The sequence below is a fragment of the Aquarana catesbeiana genome, linkage group LG13, assembly GCF_042186555.1.
Source record: "Aquarana catesbeiana isolate 2022-GZ linkage group LG13, ASM4218655v1, whole genome shotgun sequence".
Lineage (NCBI taxonomy): Eukaryota > Metazoa > Chordata > Amphibia > Anura > Ranidae > Aquarana > Aquarana catesbeiana.
Genome location: NC_133336.1, coordinates 232632615 through 232648867, shown reverse-complemented (window position 1 = coordinate 232648867; position 16253 = coordinate 232632615). Strand labels below are relative to the sequence as shown.

Here is a 16253-nt window from a genome sequence, read left to right as displayed (position 1 = left end):
CAGTCATCTGGAGGAGACCCCTTTGCTGGGGGCTCTGCCCCTGGAGCAGAAGAGAGAGCAAGAGAGAGAGAGAGAGAGAGAAGTGGGAAGCTTCAAGTCTTCATTCAGCATAGTCTCAGCTAGGCTTAGCTGCAGACATCAAGCCAAGCCAGGAACAGCCTGCTCAGCAGAGAGGCCAATGCAGCAGCTTTCTGGATTAACAGAGTGAGTACAGACCAGCATCACACCCAAAGCTACAGAGAGGACAGTGTAGTGCAATACTGCACATGTCTGAAACCTAAAGGGATAGCTTGAGAGCAGTGCAAGACAGCCAGATGAACCTTAATATCTCTACTTTGGGCCTAAGAGCAGACAGGTGCTGTCTCTCGATCATTGACTAGTTTATCAGAACCTTTTACTCCTACTAGTGAGCAGCTTAAGTCAGCTGGAGTGTAGCAGCCAAAGACTTTAGTAGTTCCTAATTCGCTTGGTTGGAAGCTTACTAGTTCTTTAGTTTTGGGGATCCCATGTACCCCAATCCTCATCAAAGTTCAATGATCTCTAAACAACCTAAACTAAAACCCCTAGACTGTTTTCTTGAGGCATTTGGAATGTAGGAAATTTATGTTGCCTGGCTGTGGGTGCTGTGTGGGGCAAAGGCATGAAATACAGCATTTCTTTTGAGGGTAGCACTACACAATGCTCCAACCTTTTTCCCCCTTTTTACTTACAAGACTATGATCTTTAATTTTACTAAAGAATTCTGGCCAGCTGATCGATCCCTCACTTACATAATCTTATCCACCTAGACCAAGTGAGCTCGCAAACTGTGAGACAATATAACCAGAGCTGTTAACCTTATTCATGCCACACAATCAAGGGTCATCCCTACACTCCTATTATCTATAGATGCTGAAAAGGCTTTTGATAGGTTAAATGGGATTTTATGCACTCTATCTTGGAACACGTTACATTTGTTAGGTGCCTTAGGCCCCTTTCACACGGACGGACCGTCTATCCGTTTTTCTTCCATCCGTCGACGGACGACAATGCATTCCTATGGGCAAACGGATGACCATCCGTTACCATCAGTTAACCTCCGCTTCCGTTTTTATCCGTTTTTTTTAACGTACAAAGCTACGTCCAGATCCGTCAAAACGGATATTAACTGACGTTAACTGACAATGTCTGTCAACGTCCGATCAGTTAAGATCCGTTTTGAAGAAATAATTCAAAGTTCATACTTTGACAAATAAAAAAACAAAGTGAAAAAACCTTTATTTTAAAAGGGTTATGCAGAATAATAAAACTAAAACAGTTTTGAACATATCATGTGCTTTTGTGTCTTTTTATGCTATCAAAACACAATGAAATACCCAAATTAATGAATTAATAAATTAAAATTTGCACTGCATTAAATATATATATATATATAGGTACTGCCATGAAACTTCTCCTGATAGAGATAGAAAGTAGTCGGCAAATTGTTCACGCATGGCAGTGTAGGATGGGTGGGGCAAGGCTTTCTAGGTAATTTCCTTAAATGCAAAGAAACTGCTGTAAATGGATGAAAACGGATACAAAAACGGATGAAAAAACGGATGTAAACTTGTACATTAACGGATGAAGACGGATATTAACGGAACGGAAGACGGATGAAAACGGAGATTAACGGAACGGATGACGGATGAAGATGGATGAAGCAACGGATAAGAACTGATACGTTTTTAACGTGGCTAAACTGATGGTGCCCGTGTGAAAGGGGCCTTATATTCAATCCCATCCACCACTTTATTCAAGCAGAAACTGAAACAATCTGCAGGATTAACAGGAAATACACTAGCCAGTCAGGTAAAATTTTCAGCCACAACTGCCAGGAAAATTGTTCGGGGTGCAAAGAAAAACCCACAAATACAGGTGAAATACAGGACTCTCTGAAAACATGTGGTGTGGCTGTTTCAAGATGCACAATAAGAAGGCACTTGAATAAAGATGGGCTGCATGAGTCGCTAGAAGAAAGCCATTACTACGCAAATGCCACAAATCCCACAAAGTATCCCGCTTACAATATGTCAAACAGCACAGAGGCAAGCCTCAAACCTTCTGGCACAAAGTAATTTTTAGTGATGAGACCAAAATTGAGCTTTTTGGCTAGAACCATAAACTGTACATTTGGAGAGGAGTCAACAAGGCCTTTGACGAAAGGTACACCATTCCTACTGTGAAACACGGAGGTGGATCGCTGATGTTTTGGGATGTGTGAGCTACAAAGGCACAGGAAATTTGGTCAAAATTGTTGGCAAGATGAATGCAGTATGTTGTCAAAAAATACTGGAGGAACATTTGCATTAATCAGCCAGGAAGCTGCGCATGGGACGTACTTGGACATTCCAACATGACAATGATCCAAAACACAAGGCCAAGTCGACCTGTCATTGGCTAGAGCAGAATAAAGTGAAGGTTCTGGAGTGGCCATCTCAGTCTCCTGACCTCAATATCATTGAGCCACTCTGGGGAGATCTCAAACGTGCCGTTCATGCAAGACAGCCCAAGAATTTAAAGGAACTGGAGGCTTTTTGCCAAGAGAAATGGGCAGCTTTACCATCTGAGAAGATAGAGAGCCTCATCCACAATTACCACAAAAGACTTCAAGCTGTCACTGATGTTAAAGGGAGCAATACATGGTATTGAGAACTGGGGTATGTAAACTTTTGATCAGGGTCATTTGGGTAGTTTCTGTTGTCATTATGATTTAAAAAGAGTAAACACAGTTGAGTGATAATAAATGGCTTCAGCCAAACACTAACCATGAGTGAAAGAAAAGTTTTTGTGTTATCATTCAATTTCTCTGAAAAATGGCCAAGAAATCATAAATTTTGCCAGGGTATGTAAACTTATGAGCACAACTGTATATACAACCATTTTTACTAAATAAAATGATTCATTCAGTGCATGTTGTTGTGATTAACTGTGATTGGCCACAGCTAATCATGTCCAGTGGACACAGTGGGTGACAGAGCACACAGCAGCATGGCCCATGGTGTGTTCTAGAGAGGACATCATATGACGTCCACCCAGAAAGAGAGCTCCCATCTGGCCATCATTTGTCTATGAGCCAGACAGGAAGCAGTTAAAGGCCAACACTGGTTTACTGTAAACGTTATATTTTGGCGAATCAGCAGTCACAATGCTGATATATCTACTCTTCCTGCAATATTTGTTTCATCCCACTACAGCAAGCATTCACAGCCTACATAAGAGTAGCAACTCTGCACTGAATTCAGGAGCAGTGCAGCATCATTGCCACCCAATCAAAGAAAGCTGCATTGGGTGAACTTCACTGGAAGGAACCCATCTGGTACTATAAAATGTGGGACTTTGTAAGGGAGCTACAAAAAAACATTAAAGATGCACTTACAATTACAGTAGGTGCTGCAGAATATATTTTTAATGCACTGCCATAGTTCTACTTTATGTCTATTAGACACTATGCTGTGTGTATATTATGTAACAATACAGATGAGTACAAGGAATGCACACCTATGCATGTTCCTTACTATTAAGTGACAGCTCCAAAACTCCTCTAGTAATCAGGAACAAAGCAACATGATTCCCTGCCCTGTGATCACTATGAAATCTCTGATGAGGTGATCCATATAGTTGATTTTACAAACACCTGGCTTATGCTGTCTCACACTGACAGCTAGAGCCAGAAGGCTGCAGTTGTTAAAGGACAATGCAGTTGTCCTTGAATTATCGTATTTATCAGGGTATAACACGCACTTTCCCCCCTGAAAATAGGGGGCACATCACGGGTGCGGTTTAATATGCCAACAGCGTACCTCGGAGGGGAACAAGCGCCGCCGGAATTCACGAGCCGTCATCTTCTGTTTACTCGGCTCTAACTCAGCTCCCACATGACGTCACACACACAGTCCCGCCTCCGCTACTGGCATTGGACCAGTGTTGTGTCCGTCACAGGAGCTGGTCCAATGTCGATGGCGGGGGCAGGACTGTGTGTGTGTGTGTGTGTGAGAGCCGAGTAAACAGGAGATGACTGCTCAGTGATTTCCTGCACTGTCCAGGCTGCATCGCTGGTGAGGCTGCAGATGAACATTGAGGCTAAAAAGGGGCATTGATGAGATGGGCTGCAGATGGATGGGCATTGATGAAATGTGCTACAGATGGATGGGCATTGATCAGGCTGCATTGATGAGATGGGCTGCAGATGGATGGGCATTGATCAGGCTGCATTGATGAGATGGGCTGCAGATGGATGGGCATTGATCAGGCTGCATTGATGAGATGGGCTGCAGATGGATGGGTATTGATCAGGCTGCATTGAGGCTGCAGATGGGCATTGTTCAGGCTGCATTGATGGGGGATGTGGAGGCTGCAGATGGGCACTAAACAGGCTGCATTGATAGGCACTGACCCTTATTTTAATTCAAAGTTGTTTATTTAAAAAAATATGTTTTTTTCCTGAAACTTCCCTTTTAAAATTAAGGTTATACACCGATAAATACAGTAATTAATTTCACTGTATTAATGAAATACCATTTTATAGATCCATTTCATTGCAATGAGCTCCTTGACTTGAAATAACATGAGATGGTCAAAATTTCTGATCCTGGTATAGTAAAAAGGCAACCCCAGGATCTGGTGTATTTGGTGCCTCCTTATCAGCCCTCGGTCGAGTAGATGGTACAAATGAAGTGTAAATATTCCAACACCATCTCCGTACTTTACACAAAGTGAGTCCTGTGTTTTATCAGATAAAATGTGCTGTACATACCTTTCATCTTTTTAGTCAGTGAGTCTCCGAGTTCATCCAGCAGTATCTGATCCACCAGAGCCTCACCTATAGTGAGGAAAATAAGATGATGGGTCTGAGTAAGGTATGATTGAAGCTGACCTTTCAAGAATATAACTGAACGCAGAGATGAATAAATATTATCTCAATAGGAGAGGCATATGCATTCTTCTTAAATCTCAGTGTGCTTTGTGTATTTCTTCCAGATCAGTGCAGTAATCCAGTGTGAGACTTCACCTCTCTGCAGGAGCTTCCTGTAATAAAGACGAATCACTGCTGCTCTCTCTCCTTGTGCGCGGTGACTGGTCTTGTCTCCGCCCCCTCCTGTAGTTTTCTGCAGGCAGTCTGTAGTGGGTGGAGCCTGTTTGGGTCCCTCCCACAGCTCTGCTCTCTGAACTGGCAATGTGTAACACAGTGATAATGATGCCATTGTTTCTGTATTGTTCAATATCTAGGTTTGCAAAGGCATTTGGAGCACACACATTGGATTTATATCCTTTTTGGTTATGAAGGAGTATATTTAAATAAAAGTTTATGTGCCTGGAGTTCAGATGTAATACGTATATTACATTTAACATGCTGAAGTGAGGTTTTCTATGTCTGATTTGTGATCATATATAAATATTCAGAAGTGATCAGATTAAAATTGTGTTGTGAGTGTAATGAACATTGTTATAGTAGCAGTTTTAGATTTTAAAGTGTATTAATACTCAATAATAAGAATGTAATATTATGCAGCTCACCAGTCCTTGGATGTGGTGGCTGAATTTGTTTTCCTTTTCCTAGACTTGTTCCTCTATTTTCACCTGTTGATCCTGCCAGTAATACACTTCCTGTCCTAAGGTGACTGCATTTGCTCACTGTACTGTATCACTGGAGGAGCAGTCTTATCACCGTAGGACAGGGAATGTGTAGGGACTCCAGAACACACCCACCCTTCCTCATCTCCATACCATAGGGAGAGGTGTTCTGTAGTCCACAGAGAGAACTGGACACCGACTGGTATATACATATTTATCGACGTATAACACGCACTTTTTCCCCCTTAAAATCAGAGGAAAATCATGGGTGCGCATTATACACCGATCCCTGCTGTCTCTGAGGGAAGAGGAGCGAGCGTCGCTGAACTACATAGAGCCGCGATCTCCTGTGTACCTGTCGCTTCGTCACTCACAGCCATGCCTCCTGGCCCCGCATTGGGCCACTGTTCTGTCTATCATATGAGAAGGGGCAGGAGGCATGGCTGTGAGTGATGGAGCGCCGGGTACACAGGAGATCGCAGCTCTGTGTAATTCAGTGGCGCTCTCTCCTCCTCTTCCCTCGGAGACAGCAGGGATAATCCAACACTGGTGAGGCTGCAATGATGGGAAAGGGCAGGCTGCAGATGGGCACTGAACAGGCTGCATTATTGGGCAATTTATAGGCTGCAGATGGGCACTGAGCAGGGTGCATTGATGGGCAATTTAGAGGCTGCAGATGGGCACTGAGCAGGGTGCATTGTTGGGCAAATTAATAGCTGCAGATGGGCACTAAGCAGGGTGCATTGATGGGCAATTTAGAGGCTGCAGATGGGCACTGAGCAAGGTGCATTGATGGGCAATTTAGAGGCTGCAGATGGGCACTGAGCAGGGTGCATTGATGGGCAATTTAGAGGCTGCAGATGGGCACTGAGCAGGGTGCATTGATGAGCTGTGACCCTAATTTTGCTTCAAAGTTCTATATTTAAATGTACGTTTTTTCCCTTAAACTTCCCTCCTAAAATTGGGGTGCATGTTATACGCCTGTGCCTGTTATACACCGATCAATACAATATATTTAATTATAACTGGTTTTGAAAAACGCTTCTTGTCTGGTTGTGCAGGAATAGAGGAGGCAGTTACCAGCAGCCTTTGCGGGGGGTAGTGCTACAGTAATTTAAACTTTATGTTTATTTTTTTTACATTTTAGAATGGGATGCCTTGAGTTTTGTGTGAAATTTTAAAGGTTGCCTTGATTGAAAAAGTTTAAGGGACACTGGGTTATACTATTGAAAAAGACACACTCCAAACTGACAGTGAGATTTTTTTATATGGAAATGGCAACAAGAGAAAATCTACCAAAGAGAAAAAGAGAGGAGAACAATGATAGTGGTGTGCTGTGTAAGTGGACTGTGTTTATTACTAACGATGGACTTACACTTAAGATAATTGATGTCAATCATTATTTTGAGACAATTGGAGTCAATCATTATTTTGGGATAATTGGTGTCAATCATTATTTTGGGACAATTGGTGTCAATCATTATTTTCTGACCCTGATGCTGATTCTGATGTGTGACTTTGTCTCATTATATAATATCAATATAGCAGCACTACTTCGCATGAAATGCCCCTGAAGAAAGGACTCTACATAGGTCCAGAAACGCATCTGACTTAACATTGAAGCATTTGCATTTATATATGATATATGATCCTGTTCTTGTCTTTTTATGCAATTGCTAAATGGTGATGTATGTACCATATATTTTATATCAAAAAATTTTCATTTTCTAAAAATCTGTTGATCAGTTGCCCCTAAAGTCCTTTAGTATTTCCTTGGGGGGTACTCCATATATAATATTGTCTAAATTGGGATGTTGGCAACCTGTGGGTCTTCTTGGTTGGATTTCTATAAATCATTATTTTGGGAGAATTTGTGTCAATTGTTCTTTTGGGCCAATTGGTGTCAATCATTATTTTGGGACAATTGGTGTCAATCATTATTTTGGGACAATTGGTGTCAATCATTATTTTGGGACAATTGGTATCAATCGTTATTGTATCACAATGTTGAGTGAAAACGCAAAGTCCTGTTACCTGTCTGTGTGATCTCATCCAGAATGGCCAATACATTATGATGAGGATGATCTTTCTGTAGTGCATAGAGACATTCCCAGAATCCAATCACAGCTTCTCTTCCCCGATCCCGAATATCTTGTAACAAGGTGTGAGAGAAGGAAGACGGGTCTTTTTCCATTGACTCGTATTCCTGGGGAAAATATCTTATTATTGTTCCATTATTACAGTTAGAAATGTAACTTCAATTATTTATTTTTTTAGGTAAAGCATTCTGGTTGCTCTGAACACTTCATACAAAAAACGAAATCCTGCCATAATGAGGTTATACTGCCTGAACTCTGTGTGCTTTTGCAGAATGACCCCTCCCAGCACCAGTCAAGAGAGACAAGAGAGTGATGGCGGATGGGATTTGTATCACTACACCTCCATTATTTACATATTTTAGCATCCAGTGCAGACACTCCCACTGTCAGCCTGATCTGAAATATCAATGGGTGTGCAGGGGGTGATGACTTCAATCATTTTTTAGTGAATGGTCTGAGGAGGACATTCATATTTGTCTGGTGTGTTTCCTGAAGAAATGCAGAATATGAAGTGCATACAGTAGCTGGGTCATGGAGTTGTTCATTTTTCATAATTTCATAATTGGTCTGATATATATATAATTGTATATAAAATGTACTTTTTATCTATCAAAAAGTGTTTTCCATCACTAAACCTTTCATCTGAATTTCTGATTCTAAATTGCTGCATTTGTAAATTCCAAAAGCCAATATAAAGGAATAGTAGTGGTAAAAAAAGCACTTGTGAGTTTAACCAATCTTGCTTTTATGTACAATTCTCCTTTAAGGGGGCGTGGCAAGAGGTGTGTCCTGTGCCTGCATGCTTTTGTTGATAGATGTCCCTCATTCCCATCTCAAATGTTGGGAGGTATGCAGTGGTGTGAAATCCTCCCCCCTTGCCTCCGAACTAGAGCTCCCTAATCATGGAGTGTGCGCTTTGCTGATTGGAGAGTTCTAGCTTTGACTCAGCAATAGGCATTTTTTCTGACCTCTGCATAGAGACCGCTGCTTCCACAAAGATCACAGGGGTCCTTTTCTGCTGACTAATGGCCAAAGAAAGGTTGTTGTGTGGGGGCTGGAAGTGCCTAATAAAACAAAAATGAACTAGGATTTATTATTTTATCGATATACAACATTTAATAGAAAGTTTTTAAGTCCCAGAGATCACTTAAGCCTCATACACACGATCGGATTTTCCGCAGACAAAACCTCGGACTTTTGTCCGAAGGCGTGTGCCTGGATTTTCTCTTGCATACAAACGGCAAGGAATTGTCGGCCAACAAACACGAACGTAGTGACGTACTTCGTGTTTTTTTCAGCTCTTTAGCGCCATCCTTTGGGCTCCTTTTGCTAATTTCGTAGAAGTTTGGTGAGTGTTGATTCACGCTTTTCATTACACATTTTTTATTTTGCGCTTTTCATTTTGTGCTTTTCAATTCGCGCTTTTCAGTTCTTTCCTGAACGCCGCTCATCAACCAGACAGGTTGTGGAATCGGAGGAGATAACACTGCAGATAATATACTCATACCACCATCTTTGCTGTTTTATAAATACACCCCATAGTGTATAATTGTATTCTGGTGGGAACAGTTGTGTAAATGTTTTATGTAACATGTAATGAAGTGTTATGATCACATTTATCTTGTGGACTTAAACATATATCTGCAGTGTTTTCTTATCTCTCTTCAAATCACTGAGTCCCGTAGCTTTGTACTGCTCCATTCTTCTGTTATCAGCCTGAAAGCTTTTGACCGAGACTGGAGATAGAAGTGTGTGTTGGAGGAGGTTACTATAAATAGATTAGCAGACTGCTAAACTATTCATAGGCAAACTCTGGATGTCAAGGGAGGGGGGGTGTGTGCCTTTCCTCCAATCAGCTGTCTCTCAGTGTCCAGCAATGATCCCCTCCTACAGGGGAACCAGGAGGTGAAAATTCTAACATGATGTGCATTTTCTAAACAGTATATAAAGGTGAACACAGCAGATATACAAGTAAAACATATGTAGGGAAATTTGTTTCATCTCTGTTTATCATCTGAGGCTGTTCACTTCACTGGGTATATGTGAAGATTTACATCCACTTTAACCCCTTCCCGGCCGCTGCACGCCGATATACGTCGGCAGAATGGCACAGGTGGGCAAAAGGGCGTACAGGTACGTCCCCTTTAAGATGCATCATTGTCTGCACGTGTGACCGCCACGTGCTCCGTGACCGCTGGTCCTGTGGACTCGATGTCCGCCGGGTGCCCGTGATCTTGTCACGGTGTGGAAGAACGGGGAGATGCCTTTGTAAACAAGGCATTTCCCCAATCTGCCTAGTGATATGACAGAGATCACTGCTCTCTGTCATCGGGAGCAGTGATCGCTGTCATGTCCTAGGTAGGCCCTCCCCCCACAGTTAGAATCACTCCCTAGGACACACTTAACCCCTTGATCGCCCCCTAGTGTTTAACCCCTTCTCTGCCAGTGTCATTTACACAGTAATCAGTGCATTTTTTATAGTGTCAAAAGTGTCAAAATTGTCCGATGTGTCCGCCAAAATGTCACAGTCACGATAAAAATCGCAGATAGCCGCCATTACTAATAAAAAAAAGAAGAAAAAAAATGCCATAAAACTATCCCCTATTTTGTAGACGCTATTGCGCAAATCAATCAATATACGCTTATTACAATTTTTTTTACCAAAAATATGTAGAAGAATACGTATCGGCCTAAACTGAGGAAAAAAATTGTTTTTTTTTTAGATATTTTTGGGGGATATTTATTATAGCAAAAAGTAAAAAATATTGCATTTTTTTCAAAATTGTCACTCCTTTTTTGTTTATAGCGCAAAAAATAAAAACTGCAGAGGCGATCAAATACCACCAAAAGAAATCTCTATTTGTGGGAAAAAAAGGACGTCAATTTTGTTTGGGTGCCACGTCGCACGACCGCGCAATTGTCAGTTAAAGCGACGCAGTGCCGAATCGCAAAAAGTGCTCTGGTCAGGAATGGGGTAAAATCTTCCGGGGCTTAAAGTGGTTAATGTACTTTTAGCTATTTATGATCAGTATGAAGTGATATTATGTACAATTATATAGGATTAGGGTAATCCATGTTTACAACTATTTGCTTGGAGTTCCCCTTTATCATAAATATTTTGCTGTAGGATATTTATCTTACATCTGTGTTTAAAACATTCTGAGATTTTAGTTCTACCAGGACGGCATGAGGATCCATGTTCTCCAGGATGTAGATGAGGTCATCTCTGCAATACTCGTATATCCTCCTCAGTGATGAATCGGAATACGTAGACAGCTGATGGCGGAACTTCTCAATGTCATCTATAAAAATACACAGAAATACATTTTGTGGTCTTCCAAAAAACAGCTTTATAAATGATGTGAATTAACTTCCACAACAAACATTTATCTTGGTGCTGAATCAATTATCTGCAATTGGGGTATAGAATAAGGTACACTGGAGGTGAGACTCATTATGGAATAAGGTACACTGGAGGTGAAACTCATTACATGAATTGCTCTGTGATTGGGGCTTTATGTTTGTAAATTCTAAGCTAGCTAGCTATGAATCTTTACTGAGAGCTATTGACCATCAAGTTTGCTTTGACTTGGAGATTTTACCCATCCAAAGTCCAACTACAGATTATGGTATTTAAAAAAAATAATGCTCTCTCCGTCAGTGTTCATGTTTGAAATGTTTGAAAATATTTTTGTTGACAAAATTAACACTATTTTAGTTGAGTAAAATCTGAAAAACAATTCAGATGGCTAAAGTACAACTAATGAATTAGCTCCTTATTGGATTCCAAATCACAACTATGCTGAGAGCCCTATAATGGAAGGAGAAGGAAGGAACCACATTCATCCATTCGCCAAAGGACACATATCATGCCTTTTTGAATCATACTGTTGGTAAGTAGGGATTTCACGAGGGGAGCACAGAGTGGCACCTTGGATTTTCACAAAAAAGAATCATCAACACTGGCACTTTGTTTTCACTGATGGACTATTTATTTATTTGATGCACTGTCACCTTATATTTAGATGTATATGATTTAGCACATGTGATTAACCACTTAAGGATTGGGCCTATTTTTCAAACTTGTTGTTTACAAGTTAAAATAATTTTTTTTTTTTTTTGCTAGAAAATTACTTAGAACCCCCAAACATTATCTTACACCCTAGAGAATAAAATTGCGGTCATTCACTATTTTTAATTAAAAAATAAGACAACAGTAAAGTTAGCCCAATTTTTTTATACCGTGAAAGGTAATGTTACGCCGAGTAAATTGATACCCAACATGTCACGCTTTAAAGATGCGCCCGCTCGTGGAATGGCGACAAACTTTCACCCTTAAAAATCTCCATGTTTAAAAAATTATACAGGTTGCATATTTTGAGTTACAGAGGAGGTCTAGGGCTAGAATTATTGCTCTCACTCTACCGATCGCGGTGATACCTCATATGTGTGGTTTGAATGCTGTTTTCTTTTGCGGGAGCTACTCAAGTATGTGTTCGCTTCTGTACGCGAGCGGACGGGGCGCGTTTAAAAAAAAAAAAAAGTCTTATTTATTTTACCTTTCATTTTTTTATTTTTACATGGTTCTTTTTTTTTTTTTAAATTGTGTCACTTTTATTCCTATTACAAGGAATGTAAACATCCCTTGTAATAGAAAAAAAGCATGACAGGACCTCTTAAATATGAGATCTGAGGTAAAAAAAACCTCAGATCTCATATTTACACTAAAGTGCAATAAAAAAGAAAAATGTAATTAAATGTCATTTGAAAAAAAAAAAAAAAATGTCCCTTTAAGAGCTATGGGCGGAAGTGACATCAAATTTTCACTTCCGCCCATAGCTCTTAAAGGGACATTATTTTTTTTTTGGAGACGGGTGGACCATCTTCCCCTTACTCATCTCCATAGTTAACAGGGGACAGGATCTGATCGCCTCTGCTGGCGGCTCCGGTAAGCGGCGGAGGGCACCGGAGCGTGGCGGGAGGGAGGGGCCCCTCTCCCGCTGCCGATAAAAGTGATCCGTCAATGAGACCACTTTTATCTTGAAGCGGACTGCCCGCTCTTGAAGAGGATAATGGGGTTATGGCAGCTAGCTGCTGCCATAACAACGATATCCCTCTTCAAACAGCCAACGTATAACGACTTGCGGGCGGTCCGGAAGTGTTTAAGTATAGAAGCAGCGCTAAGTTTAATTAATTTTTGTTAAAATACAACTAAAACAATTCAGATGACTAAAATATGACTAAAACTAAAACAAGTCATATGACTAAAATCAGGGTGGATAAAAATCGATGATGATTAAAAACATTAATCAAAAAAATCTGATTTTTTAAAATTTAAATCAGTTTTTTTTTTAATTTAAATTAGATTTTTTTTATTTTTATCAAATTTATTTAAATAAAATGCTTTTGGAGTAAAAATCTAAAGACAGTTTTCTATTTGAGATACATTAATAATTTTGTTTATTCAGCATGAAATGGAGCTTAGTTATGTAGCATGAGGCTGTATATTGTGCAATGTTTACATTTTTGGCAAACTCATTCTGTGAATCCAAGCTCTGCAAGCTGAGATAACATGCACTGCATTGATGCATTCACACAATTTCACAGTAACCATGAGATAAAACAAAGTTCAGGAATATTCCTTTATCCCATTGTTTTGCAAATCTATGTACACTACAAACTGCATGATTGAATTGGTTCTGATATCGCTGTTTTACTAACCTGACAGCTTATTATTCTAAATAGGAAACCTTTTTGTTTGCAAATATTAACCTCTTCCCGACCGGCGCACGCCGATGTACGTCGGCAGAGCGGCACGGCTGGGCAAATGGGCGTACCTGTACGTCCATTTGAATTTCCCGCCGTGCCATTGCGTGCGCGCCGGCCGGGAGCTCCGTGAGTCGGGTCGCGGGTCCCGCGGACTCGATCGCCGCGGGGATACCCGCGATCGCCTCATGGAGTGGATGGACGGGGAGATGCCGTTGTAAACAGCATCTCCCCGTTCTGCCTAGTGACAAGTGTCACTCGATCTCTGCTCCCTGTCATCGGAGCAGAGATCAGTGACGTCACCCACACAGCCCATCCCCCCTACAGTTAGTAATCACTCCCTAGGACACACTTAACCCCTCCCCGCCCCCTAGTGGTTAACCCCTTCACTACCAGTGCCATTTACACAGTAATCCGTGCATTTTTAATCGCACTGATCGCTGTATAAATGACAATGGTCCCAAAAATGTGTCAAAAATGTCTGACATGTCCGCCATAACGTCGCAGTCACAATAAAAATTGCTGATCGCCGCCATTACTAGTAAAAAAAAAAAATTATTAATAAAAATGCCATAAAACTATTCCCTATTTAGTAAACACTATAACGTTTGCGCAAACCAATTAATAAACGCTTATTGCGATTTTTTTTTACCAAAAATATGTAGAAGAATACGATCGGCCTAAACTGAAGAAAGAAAATGTTTTTTTTTTATATATTTTTGGGGGATATTTATTATAGCAAAATGTAAAAAATAATGCGTTTTTTTCAAAATTGTCGCTCTTATTTTGTTTATAGCGCAAAAAATAAAAATCGCAGAGGTAATCAAATACCACCAAAAGAAAGCTCTATTTGTGGGAAAAAAAGGACGTCAATTTTGTTTGGGAGCCACGTCGCATGACCACGCAATTGTCAGTTAAAGCGACGCAGTGCCGAATCGCAAAAAACGCTCTGGTCAGGAAGGGGGTAAATCCTTCTGGGGCTGAAGTGGTTAAAGATTCTAACTAAGATGAGAGTTGCTCTTTAACCACGTAAGGACCGAGCCTCTTTTTGAGATTTGTTGTTTACAAGTTAAAAACTGTTTTTTTTGCTAGAAAATTACTTAGAACCCCAAACATTATCCATTTTTTTCTAACACCCTAGAGAAAAAAATGGTGGTCGTTGCAATACTTTCTGTCACACCGTATTTGCGGAAAAAATGGGTTACAGAGGAGGTCTAGGACTAGAATTATTGCCCTTGCTCTACCGATCGCGGCAATACCTCACATGTGTGGTATATATGGTCTATAATTTTAATGGTCGGTTTATTTTAACAGTGAGAGACTGAATAACAAAAAAAATATCCAGAATAAATTTCCATTTAAAGAAAATGTATACATTGATTTGCATTTTAATGAGTGAAATAAGTATTTGATCCCCTATCATTTAGCAAGATTTCTGGCTCCCAAGTGTGTTCTATACAGATAACAAGCTGAGATTAGGAGCACTCTCTTAAAGGCAGTGCTCCTTATCTCAGCTTGTTACTGGTTCACAGAAGCAATCAATCAGATTCCAATCTCTCCACCATAGCCAAGAAAAAAGAGCTGTCCAAGGATGTCGGGGAGAAGATTGTAGACCTACACAAGGCTGAAATGGGCTACAAGACCATCGCCAAGGTGACAACAGTTGGTGCAATTTTTCACAAGTGGAAGAAACACAAAATAACTGTCATTCTCCCTCGGTCTGGGGGTCCATGCAAGATCTCACCTCATGGAGTTTCAATGATCATGAGAACGGTGAGGAATCAGCCAGAACTACACAGGAGAATCTTGTCAATGATCTCAAGGCAGCTGGGACCATAGTCACCAAGAAAACATTTGGTAACACACTACGCTAGGGATGAGCTTCGAGTTCGAGTCGAACTCATGTTCGACTCGAACATCGGCTGTTCGCCAGTTCGCCGAACATCGAACAATTTGGGGTGTTCGCGGCAAATTCGAAAGCCGCTGAACACCCTTTAAAAGTCTATGGGAGAAATCAAAAGTGCTAATTTTAAAGGCTAATATGCATGGTATTGTCCTAAAAGTGTTTGGGGACCTGGGTCCTGCCCCAGGGGACATGTATCAATGCAAAAAAAAGTTTTAAAAACGGCCGTTTTTCGGAAGCAGTGATTTTAATAATGCTTAAAGTAAAACAATAAAAGTGTAATATTCCTTTAAATTTCGTACCTGGGGGGTGTCTATAGTATGCCTGTAAAAGGGCGCATGTTTCCCGTGGTTAGAACAGTCTGACAGAAAAATGACATTTCAAAGGAAAAAAAGTCATTTAAACTACTCACGGCTATTAATGAATTGCCGGTTCGACAATACACATAAAAGTTCATTGATAAAAACGGCATGGGAATTCCCCACAGGGGAACCCCGAACCAAAATTTAAAAAAAAACTGGCGTGGGGGTCCCCCTAAATTCCATACCAGGCCCTTCAGGTCTGGTATGGATATTAAGGGGAACCCCGTGCCAAAATTTAAAAAAAAATTACGTAGGGGTCCCCCTCAAAATTCATACCAGACCCTTAAGGTCTGGTATGGATTTTAAGGGTAACCCCGTGCCAAAATTTGAAAAAAAATTGGCGCGGGGTCCCCCCAAAAATCCATACCAGACCCTTATCCGAGCACGCAACCTGGCAGGCCACAGGAAAAGAGGGGGGACGAGAGAGCGCCCCCCCTCCTGAACCATACCAGGCCACATGCCCTCAACATTGGTAGGGTGCTTTGGGGTCCCCCCTAAAGCACCTTGTCCCCATGTTGATGAGGACAAGGG

At 40.9% G+C, this 16253-nt stretch overlaps 1 protein-coding gene across 1 annotated transcript in view; it reads right to left on the bottom strand.

Moving 5' to 3' along the window:
• The window catches only part of LOC141116713 (NACHT, LRR and PYD domains-containing protein 3-like), a 94165-nt gene that overhangs the window by 58285 nt on the left and 19627 nt on the right, over nt 1-16253 (bottom strand). The window contains exons 2-4 of the mRNA XM_073609104.1: nt 10833-10993; nt 7627-7798; nt 4775-4840 (exon numbers count right to left, since the gene is read on the bottom strand). Coding sequence (XP_073465205.1) covers nt 4775-4840; nt 7627-7798; nt 10833-10993 — 399 coding nt within the window. The remainder of the gene's footprint in view (nt 1-4774; nt 4841-7626; nt 7799-10832; nt 10994-16253) is intronic.